We start from the raw sequence: 22,460 nt of genomic DNA, 5'->3' as shown, positions 1-22,460 counted from the left end.
ACAGGTCTGGTGTTAAGTTTCATCCTGTCATGCTTACTTATAATCCTTGTGCCAAAATAAACCATTCCTTTCAGTCATGGCATTTCCGGTTTGCAAATAATTATGATGTTACCATACCCATCTTAAGTCTCGTTTGGTCAATCTAAAACCATGTAGAATTCTTTCCCTCTTTTCTTGTAAAGCAAATTTTCCAGTGTCTTTTCCCTCTACATTATATTATTTCTGAATTATTTCAAATTAATCAGCATTATTCCAATATTCATTTTACCCCAAGTTTTACACAGTCTTTATTAATGCAGTGAGAATTGTTTATATGAGGAAGATGTGTACAGTACAAACCATCACAGAAAAGAACTAAATTTTATCCCCGCTAAATAATTTATCCCAGAATACAGAGATAAGCCCTGTTTCTTGAGTAAGATACAAGAAAAATGTTTGTCTGCCCAAGTCAGCAATTCCCAAACTCTAGGTCACAGCTGTGAGCAATTAAGGTTAGTGGGTTCAGGAGCCCCACAGATATGTGGCAGGGAGTAGGGAGGGTGGTGGGTCAAGGAAAAAAAAAACAGTTTTAGGAGTCATTGATGTAACCTATGCCTACCATGCCTTCCAGACTCCAAGGAGCACTGCCATGAGCAGGGAGTGTTTCTGAAGGCTCTCTGCTCCCCATCAAACCCCAGCCTGAGTTCAGACAGCTGAGTCTGGTCCAGCTCATTCCTGGTATCTGTATTACTTGGAGAACAGAAAGAACATGAGGATCATATCAATCATCTTCCACTTCTTACATGCCTTCATCCATTCCTTTCTAACCCTTTCCCTCAGATATTTCCACAGAAGGACAGGTTACTGATTTTTCAGGAGCAACCTACTTGGTGTCTACTCTGAGTCAGAGAAGGGACAACAGGATAAATACATGTGTGACACATGGGAAGGACATTAAGTCTCAGTGTGCCTCATTCTAGTTGTTTCTAGGTACACAGAAAAAAATCTGCAGGGCATTTATATCACTTTTCATGATATCCATTGGGGAACAGGCTCTGTTAACCATGTCAATTTTTTGCCTGTATAATGGTTTTTCAAGTCCTGCCCAAGCAAGTGGCAGCATGCATTCTCTTTTACTTTTCTATCCTTGTGATTCACATGAGCTCTGAAATCTACCAAAACTTGAGATATTTTAATTTTCTTTGAAAATTAACAGGGGTCCTCTGTAGGAAAGATCCTTTGACTTTGGAGAAATTGAGCTCCTGTTCCTGCATAGCACTATCACAGCCTTACATGAGTTCATATAACCATGATTTCTCTAGCAAGACCACATGTAGGGCAAGCACACAAACTCCTTATCTTCATCCTTCTCCTTCTGCCAGACTCTTTCTCCAAATGTCCTGATTCCTGACTGTACAGGAATGTTGTTTTAGAACCACTAAACCTTCTGTTTAGTTGTTCATGCTTTAAAAAAGACTAGTACATTTTAAGTGGAATCAGGAGCATTTGGAAAAGGCTGGAGAAGAATCAAAACCCCTAAGAATCTCTTTTTCTTCAATCTTTGTCCTCAACTTTGCTGCAATCCTAGCCCAATCCCGGCCCTTGTCTTTGTTCTTCGCTTGCTGACTCTTGCAGCTTTGCTTTGTTGTTATACATGCATTTCATCTAGTCTTTAAATAAATGATATTACTCCCCTGATTCCTTTTCTTTTATAATATAATAGTTTACTTCCCAGTCATCTTATATGTCAGGTTCATTCTTCTTTTCACTACTTTTAAATTTACATGCAAGACTGCCTCGTATTCATCCTTCTGTTTAGTTCTAGCTATGCTTAAGAAGGAAAGAAAAACTGGCACATTTTAAGTGAAATTAAGAGCCTGGAAAAGGCTGGAAGAGAAGAATCAAATAATATAAGAAAATAATAGAACCATAGAATTTTTAAAGCAAGAAAAGACCTCTAAAATAATGGAGTCCAACTATCACCCAGCACTGCCAAGTCTACCACCAAACCATGCTCCTAAGTGCCACATTCATAGTTTTTTTAATTACTTCCAGGGATGGTGACTCCGCTACTTCCCTGGGCAGTCTTTTCCAGTGCTTGACAACTCTTTTGAGGAAGAAATTTTTCCTAATATCCAAACTAAATCTCCCATGGCACAACCTTGAGGTCATTTCCTCTTGTGCTATCACTTTTTACCTGCAGAAGCTAATCCCTACCTGGCTGCAACCCGCTTTCAGGTCTCTCTTGAGCCTCCTCTTCTCACACTAAACAATTCCATCTTCCTCAGTCACCTCACATGACTTGTGCTCCAGGTCCTTCGTTGGCTCTGTTGCCCATCTCTGGACTCACTCCAGCACCTCAATGCCTTTCTTGCAGTGAGGGGCCCAGAACTGGACACAGGACTGGAGTTGTGGCCTCACCAGCACCAAGTACAGGGGACAATTCTTGCCCTGGTCCTGCTAGCCACACTACTGCTAATTCAGGCCAGGATGCCATTGGCCTTCTTGGCCACCTGAGCTCACCCTGGCTCATGTTCAGCTGCTGTCACCAGCATCTCCGGTTGCTTTTGCACCAGGCAAAAGCCCCAGCCTGTAATTGCAGGGCTTTGCTGTGAGCCAAAGGCAGGACCCAGTGCTTGGCCTTGTTGAACTTCCCACCACTGGCCTTGGCCCATCGATCCAGCCTGTTCAGATCCCTCTGCAGAGCCTTCCTGGCCCCTGGCTGATCGATGCTTCTGTCCAATGTGGTGCCATTTGGAACCCACTGAGGATGAACTCAATCCCCTTGTCCGGAGAATTGATAAAGATATTGGTATCTTTACAACCCAAAGGACACCATTTCTTTGTCAGAGAGATCTGTGTTTCACATGAGCATTGCCTAGCACAACAGAGATCACTTAAACCTTGACAAGTATTTTAATTTAACCATTTCACAGTGAAAAGAACTATTGGTTTTTAAAATAAAACTTTTGTACTGTTTCTATGCTTTTATTTGTCCAGATTCTTTAACAACTTTTTTTTTGTCTCTTCCCTGATTTTTTTTTTTTTTTAATCTGAGAAAATGAGCAAATGAAAGTGGTCTGGGATATTTTCTTACATTTTGAATTTTGTTTCTGACACTTTGTAACTTTTCAAAACTTCCTCAACTTTGGAAGAACTAAAGATCAAACAAGTAAACTGAAATTCTGTAACTTTGTCACTTTACAACTTTTAAAAAAAGTGGAAAAGGTATTTAAAATGTAACAGAAAGAATTACAGAGTTTCAGTTTTCTATTGCTGTACACTTTTCCAGCGCTAAAAAGGTTTTTTTTAAATGTGCAGAGGTGCAAAAAGGAAAATGTAAAAAATAAGGAATAGAGGTCACAGTTTTTAATGCACATTTTATAGAATGGGGAAACTTTGGGGCAAAAACACAGGACAAAGAAAAAACAAAAGTCAGATCTGAAGCTATGCAAAGAAAATTGCATCATTTGATACAATATAAAATAAAATATTATTTCCATTTACTATTCATGCATTTTCTTAATAAATGCATTCTACCTTATGACTAGGATCTGTGGATCAACTCAAAAGCATTCTACAAGTCCCCAGTTCAAAGAAACGCATATCCATATTTATCTGTACCTTTACCAGGTTGCAGTGTCTGGCACTTGGTTGGAGGCTGAAAATAGCAGTGAAGCTCGTTTGTGAAGGAGACAGAGCATTCTCAGAGGTCTCTGCTGTGAACTCACTTCCCCAGGCACTAAATCTAAACAGGAATCCCATCACCCCCTACATTTCTTTGATGCTGCCATGATTTATACAAATAACTGTAGGACAGTAAATATCACTGTGCATATTTTTGCTTTGTCTGCCTCCATGAATCTTGTGCTGAGTGCTCATGGTCCAGCTCCAGCAGCAGAGACGTGGATCTGCCCAAGCCCCAGGCAGGTCCCAAAAGCCCAAGATCTGCAGCCTCAGAAAGGTGCCAGAGACAGATCTCTCATAGAAAAGCAATTTTTCTAGGAAGAAACTATACAAATTTTGTAACTTTATGCTAATCATAGTGATCCAATTGATGTAGAGCCCCTCTCCTGTAACCTTCCTGAATTACTAGAAAGCCAAGACATCTGCTCTTCATGGTGCTCACAGCTGGGCAGGTTGTGCAGCCATCCCCTCCAGTGCTGGGGGAATGTTCTGTCCCTGCACAGAAACCTTCCTGAATTACTAGAAAGCCAAGACATCTGCTCTTCATGGTGCTCACTTAGCCACAGCTGGGCAGGTTGTGCAGCCAAGCCCTCCAGTGCTGGGGTAATGTTCTGTACGGGCACAGGATTTTAACCACCTGCAGTGTTAGGCAGTGATGAGCTTCCTGACACCAAAAGCACTTTACCTCCTCAACAGGGATCTAGTTGTGTAGATACTCTGAATAACACCTGAAATCTGGAAAGTCCAAGAGATGTAGGCATCTAAATCCCAAAGTAATTTTTGAGACTTGCATCAGGGGAGTTTTCAATGGGCAGGAAGGTTCCCTGGGGCTCACTCTGTGGCCTGGGGGCTTGGGAGTGGTGGCCTTGTCTCCCCAGCCACACAGAGCCTCTGTGCACTGGGTCCTTACAGCCCACACTATCCCATGCCCCTGGGACTGGAGGACTCTTTCCATCTTGCTCTTGAAAACAAACTCAAAACTGTAGTCACATATGGTTCCATAAAAATGACAAGTGACTACGTAGAGCTGGATTTATTCAAATGAATTCTGTACACATTAGCTGCAAACATAAAGAAACAAATACAAATAGGGGGCACAGCGTGTGTGTTTGTTTTTCAGATGACAATGCTTATTGTATTTACCTGTGAAACTGGAAAGACCATAGGAGATGATTCAGATTATTGGGTAAATAATGCATGTTTAAGAATATGACCCTGACTGTCCCTTTTGCTGTTTCTTCATTTTGTTGAATGATTTATTTATAGCATGTCTGTGAATCCAGTCCCTTCAGTGGGTGATGTCATCTTTCTCATGTATTACACATGCTGCACCCCAGGGGAAAAGACAGCAACATGATTCAACAGTTTACTCTTTCTCCTTCCTCTTGATACATATACTTTATATACACATTTGTTTCAAATGTCACTGAAGCATCTATTTAAAAATATACATTTATAGAAAGAGAGGAAAAAAATTACAGATGCCTGTTCAAGTTCATTTTCTCAGTTACTGATGTCTCAGATAGAAGGCAAACTATTCTGTTTGTGCCATTCACTTAAGCCTCATTAGTAAAGAATTCCCATAGTACTTTAAGTGTCTGATGGCTAACACTTAGCTTTGGAGAGATTAATGAAGCCAAGGTGAAATGGTGATAGGGTGAAATGGTAGCAGAAAGGCTGTAAAAGAGAAACAAGTTCAACACCTATCCTCAACAAAAAACAAATGAAAAAAACCCCCACCAAACAAAAAAACCCAAGCCCAAGCTGCTGCTATTTTCCTAAAAATAATAAAAAAAAAGTTCTTAAATATTGATATTTTCTCAGTAAGAGGTTATTTTTAAGGTTTTTTATTTACATTTGTTTGTATTTATTACATATATGGAATATGCAAATCTTTAAATCACATCCAAAATTTACTGGAAAGGAGGATGACAAAAACTGATTAGAATAACTTTCTGCATTTTGGAGGTAACCTATTTTTCTGCAGTGCACTGGGAAATCTATCCCACACATCAACCTCTCAGCTGAGTACAATATAAGCGGCTCTCAGGAGGCAATGAAAATTTCCAGTCCCTGACAACTTTTATGAGCTGGGATTTGGTGTTTGCCCTTTAGTAAAAAGCTGTGGCTTCCCTTGAAGAAAACATTTCTATTCTATTGCTACCCTGTCAGTCCTTGCCAGATACTCCCTCTGTTTAAAAGCTTGTCAAAACTTACAACGAAATCAAACTTCTTTTTTTCTGCAACTGTAATATTCAAGTCAGCTTATATAGATAGAACTAAGTGCCTGCTTCTAACCACAATCCATGTAAATTAAATTGAAAATAACTTTTATAATAATGTATTTATGCGTGGTATTTTGAGCACTTGCTTTATGTTTCACACAAAAGAAAAAAATTCTGAATTCTGGGAATCGTTTCTCAAAAAGCCTTTTTGCTGTATATCACCTCAAACATCCCAGTTCTTTTACATGCAAAAAGGACATTAATATGAATGAAAGTGATTTGTACGGCAAGGAGACTCGGAATCAAGATGCATTAAAATGTTCTTAGAGGAGGATTTTAGATAGAGGGAAAAAATCATGGAATTATTCAGTTCATATGCATTTGACTAGTGTATCCTAATAGAAAGTATACAGTAAGTAGTTTCTGACTCTTAATGCAATATTCTAAACCAGTGGCTGTTGGACCAAGTAGTGAATATCTCTTTTAAATCATCTGTGCCTGAAAATACTTAAGTTAAAATTGATTAGTGCTTTATTTCTTATATATTTATAATGTTATAGATATGTATGTGTATACATATATATATATATATAGATAGATATGTATGTATATCTGTGTATATGTGTATAGATACACTTCAAATTTTATAGAGTAAAAATATATTTGGCCAAAAAATTTATGTATCATCACTGAGGAAAATAGCGAGCTTCAGATAAATGTATAAGGTTCTGTCTGGAAAGACTGAATCCATTAGTGAACTGAACTAATAGGTCAAGAAAAGTAATAGCCAAATAAATATTTTATTAGCATTTCGTGAAACTTGCTAATGGTTAAGGCTACTAATCCTGCACTAGTGGGAATCTTTATTCAATATCAGGTTATTATTCAATACATATTGTCTCCAGTTTCATACCAAGTGACTTTCTGAGTGTGACTGGAGGAAGGTATTTTCACATTAATTGAATACTCTAGGATACAATGGATGAAATCTGCTGCTCTTCTAACATTTTGCTGGTTAAATGACTGGGGGAATCAAACAGAGCTGTATGAAGATACATTAAAAAAAAGTCAGTTTTATTTGCTATAAATTTTCATAACTGATTTTTTTCTTGAAATCATAAGTTATGAAAAGGCTGGTGTCAGGCAGTGGGAACATTCCTTAGCTCAGGATCTCATTTTCCACAAGTGCAGTGTGGAGAGCAGCCCTCCAAATACCTCCAGTCAGTTAGGACAGGAGTTGTTTGTGAATGCCAGCATGGATGGGGAATTAGCACCCATGTGGGATTGCACATCTCACCCTACCCTCACAACTTGTAAATCCAAGTTTTGCCATTTACTTTTTGTCTTTCCCTTGGAGTCAAGTCTCTCACCATGAGAATCTGGTGGAGGTGGGAGTTGCCTTGTGCCCCGTACAAAGCCGGAGGTTGCACAAGGCAGCCGCAGTATCTCTTGCTGAGTAGTGCTCTGGGCACACACATTTCTCAGAAATTGTTTAACTAGGACAGATCCTGATGGTTCAAGCACCAGAAGCAGCTTCTCTGTGTTCAGGGCACACTGGAAATTATGCTGTTGAGGCAGCCCTCTCATAGTGGTGCTAAAAACCAGAAAACACAGAGCTCAGTGGGCAGCCCATGACACTGTCTTGTCTTTCTCTTTTAATTTTTTTAGTTTTCTTCCTGTTGTTTCCAAGGCAAGCCTACTCTACACTGTTTTTCTTGCCTGTGTTTAAGTTTACTTAGATGGTATTTATTCTGTCAAAACCACCATTATCACCAGTGGGACATTTTTAGATTAAGAAACCCTTGAATATCAGAAAAAAGAAAGATCTGTTGCAGTGCAGATGCACTATTTCGATTCAATACCAGTAAAACAATCCAAATGAGTCTGAGATTTCTATCATCCTTTATGCTTTTCAAGCTTTAGTTTAATACCTTATCCTTAGCATTTGCAAAAAGGAGAAAATAATGCAAAAACTTTCATGTTTGAAGATAGCACTTTTTATGATTCAGTAATGACTGAAGTTAGACCATGACACAGATATACTGACCAAGGGAGCATTCCTTTCTCAGGACATTAAATCAGTTTTACTAATTTATGTTAATATCTTTGAGAAGGGAAAAGACTTAATGATTCTCTCTTATCTAGTCCAGATAGATTGATTTCTTTTCCTAAGAGTGCAGTTTATGAAAATATTGTCTAAACTAGCTGTGAAGTGCTAGAAGAACATAAACTGCATGATTCTTATGTATAATTTAAAAAGCAATTTCAAGGCTCCAGTTCTATAGCTGTTCAACATATAAAATTCTCACTCAGCTCTGCAGTTGGAGGAGATTCAATAGAAGTGATTTTACAATTGATTTCAGTAGGTGTTTTGACTACAAGGGAAGAACAAAATTGGCCAACAATATTTGTAAAGTGATTTTGGATTCTTGGGAGTGAAGGCACTACAGTGTAAATTGTTATAATTTTTATGAGCTAGAGCACTCATCCTATCTGAAATTCTCTAAGAAATTCCTGAGTTTTAAAGAATTTGCATCCACAATCTTTGCTCCCCCCGTTAAGAATGATCACCCATCTGAGCAGGAATGCCACAGCTGTAGAACTGACACTGTATATAATGAGAAGTAGTACATGTCAGTAATAGAGCAGAAGAGGTTTTAGGGCAAATTCCTTCTTGCCTTGCCTTTAACCTCATGATTTTTGCATTCCAATCATACACAGTGGTGACAGCTTTTCTCTGGGACTATTCCATAGATTGAGGTTTAGGTATTCTCTGAAATTACAGAGGATTTATGGTCAAAATCCTCCAGAAATAGGGTTTGTAACCTGTAGCTGTAGTAAATTAAACCAAGGTCTGTTCCCTAGCTTGGAAGCCAGCTGGCATGGTCTGCCCACATCTATGCTATTAAACTCTCTTTCCAAAACAGAGTGTCTGAATCCAAACTGCCTGTTGGGAATGATCTTTGGCCCATGTTAATTTCCAAATTGTTCCAGTGATTTTTTGGAAGAGTGCTAGCATTCACCAGCCAAAACCATGTCAGGGATTTTGTCTTCTAGCAATGTAACAATACAGACAGCTGAGTTCCAGCGCCTGGACTATGTGCTGACTCTGCTTTAAGTCTAGATGTGCTTTCTATCTGCTATCTATTCCTGGTGCTTTCTATTTTGCGAGCACATGCTCTACTACAGGATAACATATCAATAGAAAGTGTTTGTGATCTGTCATCAGAATAAAACTATTAACTCCTTGAGCCCTGGAATGGACAGAGATATCTAATATGAAATCCTGAGCTAGATGCTGGGGACACCAAACGTGCCATTTTTCAGTGAAGCTGCAGGCAGCTGCTCACCCAGCACAAAGGGTGAGTTCAGAAATCTACCATGGAAGGCCAGCTGATGCCAGGTGTCTAACTTATAGGTGCTGTACCATTTGAGACACTTGCTCTCATGACAGTATATGTACTTAAGAGGATTTCAGTAAAGTTGCAGTTTTTCCTTAACTTTGCATGACTGATACAGCAGCTTTAGTAATGTTTGCTTAATTTCATTTGTGCATGAAAGACTGTGATACCTATCAATATTTATATCTATTCATTTATGTAAAAAAAAATACATGCTCAGGAAAAGGCTAGTGGGAGAACATGTGTGCAAGAGATTGATATGGGAAAAGCAAAAATAAATATTTTTAGAAAACTACTGCCATGGTTGCTCAAATGCCTTTAGCATTATTGTAAATATTTTCCATTTGTATATGACTTTGTATATATTTTTTCTTGTCTTCCAAATGAAAATTACATTTGCAAAAACGTGATATTTTACATCCGACTGACTAATATAGTAGAAATATACAAAAATGTCTATTAACAAAAAGTTCTTTGGTGCTGGAAAAGTCTCAGGTCATCATAGCTACATCAGGATTCAGATTTCAAACAGGCAGTTATCTGGAGGAGGTGGTGATGGTATTTTTGCTGTGATTTTCCCCTTTACAGACAATAACACTTCACCATTCTCTCTGTGGAACGATTCACATCAACTTCAAGCAAAATGAGGATGGGTAGTTTTAGCAGTATAAGTAAAAGTTTTTCAGAAATCTAGTTGAATTCAATTAATCTTTTGCAACACTACCAGCTTTGATAACCCATAATTGAAGAATGACCAAAAACAGATGAGGAAAACAAAACTGTTTTCATGTTATGGCTGCCCATAGCCCAAAAGAGAGATGGTAGTCGAAGTTTCCAAGGGCAAAAACAGGTGGGCATTTCTCACTGATTTGCTACCCTTTTGTACTCTTAGGAAGAGTACTGTCAGAGAAGCATTTTTCTTCTGATTCCTGAAGAGTATGAGCACTACAACTCAAAGAAAAAGGTGAATGAAATTAGGTGAACGAAAGGCAGTCTATAAAGAGATTTTGGGAAAATTATCACAATAAGATTACTCAGACAAAATAAGTTTCATCAAGTAAAGGCTAGGCTCAAGTGTAAGCTACTTTACAGACACAAAATCAAAGTTCTTATAATACTGACTTGAGAAAGCAATCTCAAGATAAATTTGTTGCATATTTATTTATGCATATTTGGTGTCTTAGAGAAAGAAAAAACCCACCTAGCTTTACATGTGAAATGCCAAAATATCACATCAGTATCAAGCTTAGTAGGAAAATTATAACTGAGATCTAGATTTTCTTTTTCACTATGCCTTTCTTGGACTATCTTGTTCTTGTGTACAGATGAATCCCACTTCATTCCCTGTGTACACTTCAGTATTTGTTAACACTATATTTTGAGAAAGTGTGACTTGTATTTTAAAGTATATATGTGAGTTGATTTTGCTTGAAGATAATAATCTTTAAATTGAATTGGCAGAGTTATAGAAAAAACTGATCCATCATAGATATGCAAAAATCACAATAATGCCAATAAATGTAACGTGGGATTTCACGGGAAAGAGCCAAGATCTTTTTATTCTTACTGTTGCGGGAATTATTTCTAGAACTGGAGATATTTTTTGAGGGTGGTTTGCTTGTTTGGTTTTGTATGATTTCATTCTGGTTTGGTTTTGCTATACATTTGGGTGAGGGGTTTTGGGGGATTTTTTACTATTCTATCAAAATGTTAATATGCTATAAAAAGATTGTCTTAAAACTTACAAAACTCCAGGGACAACGCTTTAAGACAAATAGATGAAAATGTCATGAAATTCTCAGGACTTAAAGGATTTTAATGGACATTACATGTTAGCCATTTAGAGTGGTCAAGCCAGCAAGTAATTTTAGTACATTTGTATGTGTCTGTGTTAAGTCTGTAATGATGCAAATGTGTGTAGGTAACTGTGTGGGTCTGTGTTACCTGCAGTCCATGTTTTCACACATTTCTTCTAGGGTTAGATCTAACATTCAAACTTGTATCCAAAATTAAATACCAAGGTTTTTTTTTCTCCCCAACCATGTGCTTCTAGCCTTTCTTCCATAACAAATTGAGCCAACACCCAGGCTGCTCCATACCTCTACAGTGATAGTTTTAAGATATGATGACTTGTGGTTACCAATCCAAAAACACTTTCAAACACTAGATATGGAAAATTCCTGATATGTTATGCAGAAATTCCCTCTGGAATTAAGACCTGACATAAAACTGAAGCTTGACTTTCCAAAGCAGTAATAACTGTTCTCACTCAAGAGGAACCAAAGACTTCAGCTAGACACATTTGAGACACCATGGAGGTGACTTTAGTCTGTTCTAAGATTTCTACTTTGTCTTTGGTTAACTTTGATAGGACTTGAATAAAAAAAACTCTATATGAATTAAAAGAAACAAACAACCTCCACCTCCCAACCCCCGAACAAAAAAAACCCCCAAAGTATCATGGAATACTCTCAGAGCATTGTTTCAATACTTTCTAAAATACCTCAAAATGCTTTTTGAAACTTCTTTGATATTTACAGAAAGAATAGTGGTATGGTGGCTGTATATAAAGATTTTATTTCATTGATTTACAATGATCAGCTTAAACTTCCTATGTTTACTATGACATGTCACATTCAAACCCTTATTTCACATCAGTTACACATCTCCATTCACACAAAAACATTCTACTACAACAGACTCCTGAAATTATATAGATTGCTTTCAGTGTTCTTAATAGGTCTGATAAGTTAAACAGAAGACCTGTCATCCAAGAATTGCTTTTTGAAGAAATTAGTTATTCTGCTAACTGTTGGGATAAGGAAGGAACGGGAAAGTGGGAAGAGCTGTGCTCAAGAGTCATACAAAATTATCTGGAATTTTTTTATTTATTGAGATGACTCTCTCCAGGTATAAAGATTTCTATCAGGTACAGTTGAAGCTGATTAGAATTTTTCTATTATTTCCTAGGTATTAAGGGTAACCAACAACCTCCACCCCCTCCCAGCAGAAAGGAAGGAATTATCAGTGGATATTTTCAACCCTGTGTAAAAGCTTGCGGAAGTACAGACATTAAATAGAGTTAAGAGAAGTGTCTTGTATATTTCCTGGGATATGGGCATATGTCTAATGTCAGGAGGTCTAGAAGGTTAATTTCTGCAATAGATGGCTTGTATTAATTACAAATTTTGAATTTGTAACAATATAACTCCATCATTTCTATAAAACAATATTTAATATACAACAAACTTTCACCACATAAACACATTAAAAACACCTTTTTATAGTTTAAAGAATTGATTACAGGTTTCTCATAAAAACATTTTCATAACTAGAATCTTAATACAGAATGATTTTTTCTATGCCAAAATACATTTAGATGGTAAATTGTTTGTAGAAAAGATACAGAGAGAAATGGGGTTTGCTGGCATGTAATCCATTTTATTTCATTCTTTCATGGTCAACTTTAAAGCAAAGTTAAAAATGTTTGTCATAAAATATTTTATTGTTTTATCCAGAGTCTTAACCAGAAAAGAAGGAAGTTAATTGACTTATTCTGCGTTTCAGTGTCTCTCAGGCATGCCCAGAACAGCATTTAGTACACACTACCTGGACCATAACTACCTGTCAAGGGTTTTTTTGAAAGGTATAACATTCCTATTAATTTTCAGCTTTAGGCACCCACAGAATGAGGAGTGGATTCACTGTCATAGCTGAATTGCATTTACCAAATGCAACACCAGAAAAAGAAAAATCCACGTAAAACCACATAGGAAGATTGATCACACATTTTTATTAGAGTCTTTTGAACAATTGCATTATGTTGTTCCTTTATTTAAAAACTCTTGCAAAAAAAGACATTGGAGTGGACTGGTTTCAACCCTGAGCATTAACACTGCATATCAAGTACTGTAGTAAAGAAGCTGGTTAAGTTTGTAGCACTAGCACAAGTCACTGATATTAATCCTCTAGGTGATCAGGTTTTTACAAAAAAAATACATAGTTTTCAATAAATAATGCTTAATTTTACAACTTTGATACAGCAATGTCATACACTGTTTTGACACATACTAAACTCTGCATGCTATATAGTCTACTAGAAGACAAAACTTTGCCATGCATTTTCTTTTTCTAGTGCTAGAAAACACTTTGTCCTCCAGTGCATTGCCTCAAGCAGCCTTACCATCTTCTTCCTCTCACAGCAATAGGCCGTGCACTGGCATGCAAAAACCTCAAGAAAAGGTTTCCCCCCCACCATCACTCAGACTTCTAAACAAAAGTACTTTTCAGCTTTTCCCCCCAAGACCTGGAGTGGCTATGAAAACTAATTTCATGTGGCCTTGAAAAGTCTTTGAAATTACATATTTTAAAAGTGTCATGCTTGAAAAACTGCTCTAAAACATTCAATTTCCCCCACCTGTGGCCATCATGCAACATCATTGAAATGTTGTAACCATCAAAAGTCCCACACTGGAAAACAGGCCTCCATTTTAAAACAGCCCACCAAAAACCAAAAGGAAATAAGAAAAAAAGTATCACAGCATTTATGTAAAGACTCCAAAACGCCAACATATATACAAGAGCAAAACCAGATACAAATTGTAAATGAACTAACAATGGCATATAACTCTTCTCCCTGGCTTTGCCAGGAGTTGAGGCAAATTGGTTTTGGAGATAAGCAGGATGATGGAAACAAAAACAAATTGTGACAATGGGAGTTCCCGGATTAATCATTATTACTTGATCAAATTTCTTCAAGCAGTAAATCAATGTCTTGATTTTACTGGAAGTGTGAATTACCAAAATCTAAATCCTTATTCAATAATTCTAAATCAAACCTGCTTCTGAACTTTCACAAGTCTTAGAATTTTGGCACCCTTGCACTTTTTCATCCTGCAAGATTGCACTTCACAGAAAATCCAGATGTAACTAACCACAAAAGAAGAAATTTGATTAATTAATAAGGATTGAAACCTCCATTCTCACACTTCCAGGTTGTTGTTCATCATTGAAAACCATTCACCCCTTCTTATCCATATTGCTTTAGGGGTTTCCTTGTATCTACAGAAGTCATTCCTTTTAAATTGCTGTCAATCACAATTTTTTTCTAAGAGTTTTTAAAATATTCCTATCTTTGCACTGGCATAAGTATTGGGTTTTCTAAGAGAATCTCACCCCAAAGAAGGTATTACTTTTATACATGAAATATTACGAACTTTTGCTTCCCTTTTTGTAAGTCATTCTACATTTTCTGCACATTTGTGCTTTATATTGAATATAAAAATAGGTCTTTAAAACTCTATTTACTTTAAACTCACTAAAAAACTACTTGCATGTGAAATTCTCTTACAAATTCACTGCATCCATGTAGAGAAGATAAAACTAATTAGGCAGTTAATTGGTATAGGTAGTGTGCAAAAAAATTTAAAAAAAAAACAATCACAGCCTTGGATGTGAGTGAGGGGAAAGGAAATTAATCAAAGAAATACAACTGTATAGTAGGGGAAATGTAAGGCAACTCATTGTATTAAGTTTTTGTTGTTTATTTTTTCCTGGCCATTCTTACAAATGAAGGTTAGGAGGAGATAAGACACCTATCCTGCCAGCAGCCCTTGTGGCAAAAACTCCCATTAAGCTCAATGAGAATTTTTTTTTTTTTTTAACCAGAGCAGGTTTAAGGCCTTACTAGGCAACAATTGTGAAGATGTAAAACAGAATCCATGAACTGTCTTGATTATCAAACACCTAAAACTTATATGGCCCTGACTTTGACCCCACATCAGTTTCCCCTGGGTAACAACAGAGTTGCACTTTCCTCAAAAAGGCAGGAGTGCAGGATCATACTGCACGCATGCAAATCACATTCAATAGACTTGAAGTTTCATCTGAATGTCAGTGAATGCCTAAAGAGCACAAAGCACTTAAAGGATGCTTGGAATGAGCTTTTCTACCACATTTGTAAAAGACTGCACTTAAAGAAAATATTTCTTAATTGTGGTTATTTTAAAAGGAAGGGAAAAAACAGAATAAAAACATCAAAAGGGGGAAAAAAAGCTTGCAAAAAACGTTCACCTTAAAGATAGAAAGAATCAGCATGTTTGATTAGGTTTTACATTGAGTTGACATCCTCAGTGTTAGTAAGGAAATTTCCTCCCTTCTATCACTGAGTCCTCTTACACATAGAGTAGTATTGTACAGAGACACATGCAAGGAATGTGGGGAAAAAGGCCACGGGAGAAACCAGGCCTGCAACAGGACTGCTCTAGCAAGTCAACAAAGATTCCTATGTACACAGAAAACAAAAAAAAGGAAAGAGAAACAGAAGGCATGAATATTATTAATGACAAAATAAAAAAGAGTAGCTTAGCAGATGCTATTTTTCATGAGTAGAAGATTATTTTTCACTCTCACTGAGACCAGTAGGAGCTTAGGCATTCAACAGCATCAAACTTCAGCCCTAACTATGCAGTGGCTTAAACAGAACACTGGCTAGTTTTTCCTTGAACAATATGCAATAACAAACTCTAAAATAAAAGTAACTCAAGTGATTGGCCAAACAATTATTTCCCTGCACCATATACCTTCACTCAAAATATTTCTCTGATATAGTACAGTATAATTCCCATTCAGAAGAAAGAAAAGATATACTTTTGAGTGGGTATTATATTCTTTGACTAAAGTAGACCTGTTGCTCTTTTAAAATATGCCTGACTGCTCTTTAATTGGATCGTTTAAATAATCTATCCTTGAGTTATATTTTAAATGGTAATTTTAAAATCAGCTTCCAAAAATATATGCAAGTCAAAACTTTTGTAGGCTGAGACACAGACCTTATTACAATGCTAACTAAATGCAGCCTGTATTTGACCATAATCATTCATAACTCATTGAACATCTGTAAAGCACAAATGTTTAATGACACTGCCTATTATCACTTTAATAAACAAGGATGCATATCAGAAGAAAGGGACTGAAAGAACAAGTCACCCTACCCTCATGATAGCTTGAAGAATTACTAAGAGAATTTTGGCTCAGTTTTAAGACTTAGAACCTGATCAACTTACTCCATCACCCTAGCCCAAGACAGGATTTTCAATAGCAGTGAATGGCTAGACTAGAGCACTTCAGTGTAACTATTTTCTTTCAGTCTTTTGCCTTAGAAGAGATAAATGTCATTTGTTTTCAATCTGATTTCTAAGTTATTACATGGAGAACACACTAATCATTTGAGACCAAAAACTGAAAATTCAAGAAACTCTGTTTTATTGAGGACTATCCATTGCCAAGGATATCTTGTATATTGTAATTAAGTTTGTTTTAAAACACAGTTTCTCATAAAGAATTATCACAATGCAAGACATAAATTTGAGTTCCCAGATATGCTATATCTCTTTTCTGATAGCAAAGATTTAGGCCAAACAACTTTTATTTAGAATCATGAGTGTTTTATTATTATTATTATTAGAAAGAGATCAGATTATATTAATCATTTTACTACCAGTTTAACTAACCTAAAGTAAGATATCTCACCACTTAAATGCCTAAGAGTTGTCTTTGATTAAACATAACATGCATGCAGGTTTTAATGTTATGTTTTATTATGCCTTACAAATGCGTATGCAGGATTTTCATTTCAGCAAGTCTGAAAGCCTGTAGCAGTGGTTGCCACCAAAATACCAGCACAGTGAATTGTCCCTGTAAACAGCTGGATCATTAATTATCGGAGAAAAAAAAAAAAGTAGTAATAATTTACCAATGCCTATCAGATAAAAAAGTAAACTTCTTGAGAAACAAACTTCCACCTCGTGAGTCTGTTTATTGCCATCAGCAGCTATTTCAGAGCACACAACTGAAATCCGATGGCTGCTAAAGTCAAAAAAAAAAAAAAAAAAAAAAAGCACACTGACAAAGTCTGCTTACCTACAGCCGAAGCTGGTACCCCCTGCCCTGCCCTGCCTGCCCGGAGCGGCGGGCGGCTCTCCGGGGCCACCCCGGCGGGCCGAGCGCTGCCCGGGGCGGAGGAGATGCAGCACCGCTACCCTCAGCATCTCCACCTCGAGTCCGGCCCAGGGTATTCATCACAAACGGGAGAGGGGAGGAAAAAGCCCAGCGGGGAGAAGACCGGGAGCATGCAGAGGGGGGAGAGTCGCCTTCCCGGCGGCGGCGGCGAGAGCGGCAGCCGGCCCCGCAGCGGAGCCCCCCGCCCCGCAAAGGGCTGCGGGGCCCGGGCCGCCCCCAGGAGCGGGGCTCATCCCCGCCGCAGGGCGGGGGGAGGCGGCGGAGCCGAAAATGCCCGGGGCGAGCCAGCCTGCCGCTGCCCGGAGCGGCCCCGGGCAAGCAGCAAGCAAACCCCGGCCCCGCGGAGCAAAGCCGGTGGGAAAAAGGCGACGAGAGGAGGGAAAAAAGGAAAAGAAGCAGTCCTGACTCTCCTCCCCCCCTAGCTCTGCTCATGCACTACAGCCTACAGCTACCGCTCCTCCGCGGGCGAGGGGTGACAACACGGCATCTCCAGCGTCACTGCTACAGACACTAATTGCGATACGAGTTTCTATCAGTTCCAGCTGATTTATTAAAATTGTAAAGATACAGACTTTCAGCATTTAAAAAAAAAAAAAAAAACAGGCTATGATGTTGACAGTGCACAAGTCTGCTTTTGCCATCATTTGCTACAAAATATGCAGATGGTCTGTACTTTAGATTATATTGCACAACATGAGAAACTTTTTAAACTATGTGCCTTTTTTCTTTTTTTTTTTTTGCTAAAATCGAGAATCCAGTTTCATACCTTCCATCTGGGGCCCCATCCACATATCACAGCGTATGAGATACATAAAATCCTACTATAGTACAGTACATATACAATCTTTTAAACTAAGATAACAGCTCTGAGGTCTATATCACCATTTTCAATAAATCTTTACCTACAAATATTGAACAAATCTGAACTATAGCTGTACAAAAAAAGTGTTTGTTTCTTTTTCTTTAAACCACAAGGCCTTTAGATGCAAGGATTATTTTTTAAAATTTTAATCCTTTTAAAACCAGGACGTAACGTACCAACAAACTTGCATGCTAAAAACAGAGAAAAACAAAGAAAATAAAAGGGAAGAAGTGCCTGAAAAGTCTTACTGAAAAAACACAGCAAGAATGTTCCCTTTTCACTGTACAAAAATACGCCTGAAAATATATTAATTTTTAAAAAAGACTGAGGTCTGTTATGTATCAAAAATGTTTCAATACCTTTTTGTACTGAGGTCTAGGCTGTCTGGTATTCAATCAAGGAGGTATAAGGGAACAAGTTACAAAAAAAAAAAGTTGGCAAGTAGAAATCACATTTGTAAAACCATAAACAATTTGATCTGAAAAGTAAACTCTGATCTTAAGTCAGTTCAGTTATTTGTAAGCGTTTGTACAGTCTGCATTTTTTCAAGCTCCCTGCAGCTTTGTTAAAAATCGGATGCATAGAAGACATCAGTTTTCTCCCTCCAAAAAAAGTTGCAATGGTCCCTTTCGGAAAAAAAAAAAAATCATAACAGTTCATTAAGATCTCTCACGGGAAAAAAAAATAAAAATCCACAAACCCCCTTGAGTAACAGTTGTGCTGCCAAAAGACTTCTTTGCAGACCATCTTCCAGACTTCAATCAGAGACCGACAAGCTTCAAACAGCGCCTTCTGTATCATTTTTCCCCCAGTCCCATTTGCCTTTGCTGTTGTTGTTGTGATCACCAAACATAATAAAAATTAAAAAAAAAAAACCAAAAAAAATTTAAAAAGAAAAATAAAATCACAACTCCCGGGCTCGGAACTAACTTCGAGATTTTTTTTAAAGAAAACAAGACTTTTTTTTTTAATCATGATCATGATCATCATCATCATCGCCGGCGTCGCGCCGCTGCAGCTCCGCCGCTCTCGCCGCCCGCCCTGGCCGCCGCCCCCGCTCAGTACGTGAACACCAGGTCGGAGAAGTTTGCTTCCAGCCAGTCGCCCGCGATCATCTCGCTCAGCTCCGGGGTACAGTAGTCGGGGAATTCGAAGTGGGAGCCAAGGCTGCCCTCGCTGAAGGAGTCCAGGTCCTTGTCCACCAGCGAGAGGGAGAGGTTGCCGCCGGCGGCGCCCGCCCCCAGCTCGGCGGCGGCGTGGCCGTGCTGGGAGAAGTTGAGGCTGAGGTCGAAGAGCAGGTCGTCCGCCTCCTCGCTGCCGGCCGACGAGGTGGAGATGGACCGGGAGGAGGCCGGGGAGAGGCCGGGCGGCTGCTGCGGCGGCGGCGGGCCCTGCTTGGTGATGTTCTTGAAGCTGTAGTAGAGTCTGCTGCCGCCGCCCGCCGCCGCGGCGCCGCCCCGCACCTCCTCGTACAGGCTGGCCCCCTCGGTGGACTCCGCCGAGGAGCTCAAGGTGGGGCTGGCCGGCACTTTGGCCACGTTGTACCGCCGCAGCTGCTGCGGCCCCGGCTCCTCATCCTCGTCCTCCTCCTCCGCCTCCTGCTTGATCCGCAGCTGCAGCTCGTCCTCGTCCTCCTCCTCATCCTCCTCCTCGTCCATGAAGACGCACTTGACCGTCTTACTGCTCACTTTCAGGGTGCCGAAGACGTACTCGTCTCCCGCGTAGTCCCCGTGGTGGGCGGTTTTGGCTCCCGGCTTGGGAGGCGAGGAGCCGGAGGAGGCTTTCAGCTTGCTGCACTTCTTGCTGGAGCTCTTGGCGCTCTTGCTGCCGCCGCTGCTGGCGGGCGCGTTTTTCTCGGGACTTTGGCTGGCGTTGGGCTTGGCCGACGGGTCCATTTTGGGCTTTTTCCTGGGACGGTACTTGTAGTCGGGGTAATCAGCCATGTGCTTGAGCCGCAGCCTCTCCGCCTCCCGGATGAACGGGATCTTCTCGCTGTCCTTCAGCATTTTCCACCGCTTGCCCAGGCGCTTGGAGATCTCCGCGTTGTGCATGTCCGGCGACTGCTCCATGATTTTTCTCCGCTCGATCTTGGACCACACCATGAACGCGTTCATCGGTCTCTTTATGTGCCCCGACGCCGTTTTGCACCAGTCCGGGTCGCTCTCGTCTAAAGCGACGGGGCTGCAAGCCATGAACTCGCCCTCTTCGGTGTCCATCGCTTCCCGGGGCAGGTTGCTCTCCGCCTCCGTACTCTCCGCCTGCTGCACCATGGTGGGCTCTCGCCGAGGCGCCGCTCCCCTCCGAGCCAACAAAGCCGCTCCGCCGCCGCCCCCTCCCACCGCCGCACCTTGCCCCTGCTGCGAGCTCCCCAGCGCGCCGCGCAGCGAGGCGGGGCCGGGCGGGCGCCGCGGCTGCGGCTGGGCTGGTGCGCTGGGCGCGCGCTGTGCCCGTCCCCGGCCTCGCGCCGCCGCCGCCCGCCCTGCGCGCGCTGCCCGCTCTGCGAAACTCCCGGCTCCGCGCCTCGCGCGTTATCAGCGCCTCATATGGGTGACATCACTGCCGCCGCCGGCCAATGGCGCCGCTCGGCGCCGCCCGCCGCCACGCCCCCCTCGCCGGGCGCTGACACACCCCCGCGCGGGGAGGAGGCGCCGCCGGCGCTCCGCGGCTCCCGGCGGACCCGGTCCCGCCCGGCTCGGCCCAGTCCTGTCCTCCCCTCCGCCCGGGGGTCGGCAGTGCCGCCGTGGGGGGACTTCGTTCGCTGGCCCCCGCCGCCGGGCGCGGAGCGGCGCGGGGCAGCGGCTCCCCCGTGTCTCGTTCCCTCCGGAGGCCGCGGAGCCCCGCGTGGCTCGGGCGCGCCTCGGCGGGCATGGCGTGCTCCGCGCTCCGCACATGGCTCCTGCTCCCCTGCACCCCGCGGGCGCCTCGGTTCCCTGGCCTCCCAGGGCTTGTTTCGGTGTCTGCTCGGTAAAGAACGGGGCTGGGGGGACGCAGGGTAGAGCCTGGTGCGCTCCCGGTTCCCTGCGGATGCGGACGGTGCCTCGGTGGCTGCGGCCTGCTGGTCGGCGGTGACCGGGCTGGGGGAGCTCCCCCTGTCCCCCGGGGGGCCCGGGCTGTCCGCAGGAGGGACGTGGGAATCGTCGCACCCACCTGGAGGCACTGAGCGCGTGGGGTAGGCAGAGGATAAAGACACCTTCCCCAAAGCATCAAACAGTGATGATTTTCTGTTTGTTTGTTTGTGCGTTTGTTTTCTCGGAAACACCGAGTTATTCAGGACGCTGTAGGGGATACACCTATCCGGATAATCCCGTGTTTGATTTTATCACAGAATATCTAAAATCCAAAGGTTGACAGCGTGCTGCGCACCTGTGGTCATTTTAATTGCAAAAAGTATGCTGGAAACGAGTTCACATACTGTTTTATGCATTCCTTTGTGCTTTTCCAGCTACCTTTGCAGTTATTAGAAAAGGGAAAGTTTAATAAGTTTTGTGATGGTTGCTGTCTGTATAGGGACGTAATGACAGTGAGAGGAATGAGCGCAGCCTCTCCTCTGCCCGAGCACATCTATGAACTGGTGCTAATGGGGCAGTACGTACCCTGTCGCATCATCTAATTGTCCCAATGGTTCATTTTCCTCAGTCTACAGCAAAATTACTGTGTTTGGATGATGTGACTCTGATATCATAGGGCTGCAGAGTGGCTAGTGCTGTTACAGGAACAAAACCAAAAAAACCCAAAACGTCACACACCCCTTTTAGCTGTGGGGATAGGTTAGGGCTGCGCTTGTCAGGAGTCAGGTGGAGCTTGAAGGATACATTTGAGACAGATACATGGTGTTGTGTCACCTTCCTTGCCCGACCCCAGCTGGGTGTACAGAGCAGGGGGAAGGAAAAGGGCAGAGCTGAAGAAGGTTCAGTTACTTCATTGTAAAGATGGGGTTTGAAAATTAGTGCTCTGCCTCTCCAGGACTGTGCCCAGCCATGATTTCTGCTCTGAGGCTCGTTGCCACCTTTCTCTGTTCTTCTGACTGCACTTCATGGTACAATCTAGCTCCATAATAATGTCCATCCTTTAAGACACAGGGGAAAAAACGGAAAATTTGACTGGCAGGTTTCTCAACCTGTCATAAAATGTTAAAATGTAGAGAAACCACATGAGAAGAGGGTGCAGTACCTCTGGGAGGGAGTGCCCGAGTTCCTGTCGCAGCTGTGGTCGCTGTGGTCTCCGGGGAGGGCTCTTGGCAGGACAGGGCATTCCTTCCGAGAGGACTGTGAGTGTGGCACTTCCTGC

At 41.3% G+C, this 22,460-nt stretch overlaps 1 protein-coding gene across 1 annotated transcript; it reads right to left on the bottom strand.

Annotated features, from left to right (window-relative positions):
• Positions 1-18,050: 18,050 nt before the first annotated feature.
• SOX11 (SRY-box transcription factor 11) lies at positions 18,051-20,758 on the bottom strand. Its single transcript, XM_039715613.1, has one exon. It carries the CDS (start codon positions 20,441-20,443, stop codon positions 19,232-19,234), a length of 1,212 nt encoding a protein of 403 aa, XP_039571547.1. The 5' UTR covers positions 20,444-20,758; the 3' UTR covers positions 18,051-19,231.
• Between the last annotated feature and the right edge of the window lie 1,702 nt (positions 20,759-22,460).

Source organism: Passer montanus, unplaced genomic scaffold, assembly GCF_014805655.1.
Source record: "Passer montanus isolate IOZ18808 unplaced genomic scaffold, ASM1480565v1 scaffold34, whole genome shotgun sequence".
Classification (NCBI taxonomy): domain Eukaryota; kingdom Metazoa; phylum Chordata; class Aves; order Passeriformes; family Passeridae; genus Passer; species Passer montanus.
This window is presented reverse-complemented; position numbering and strand designations above follow the sequence as displayed.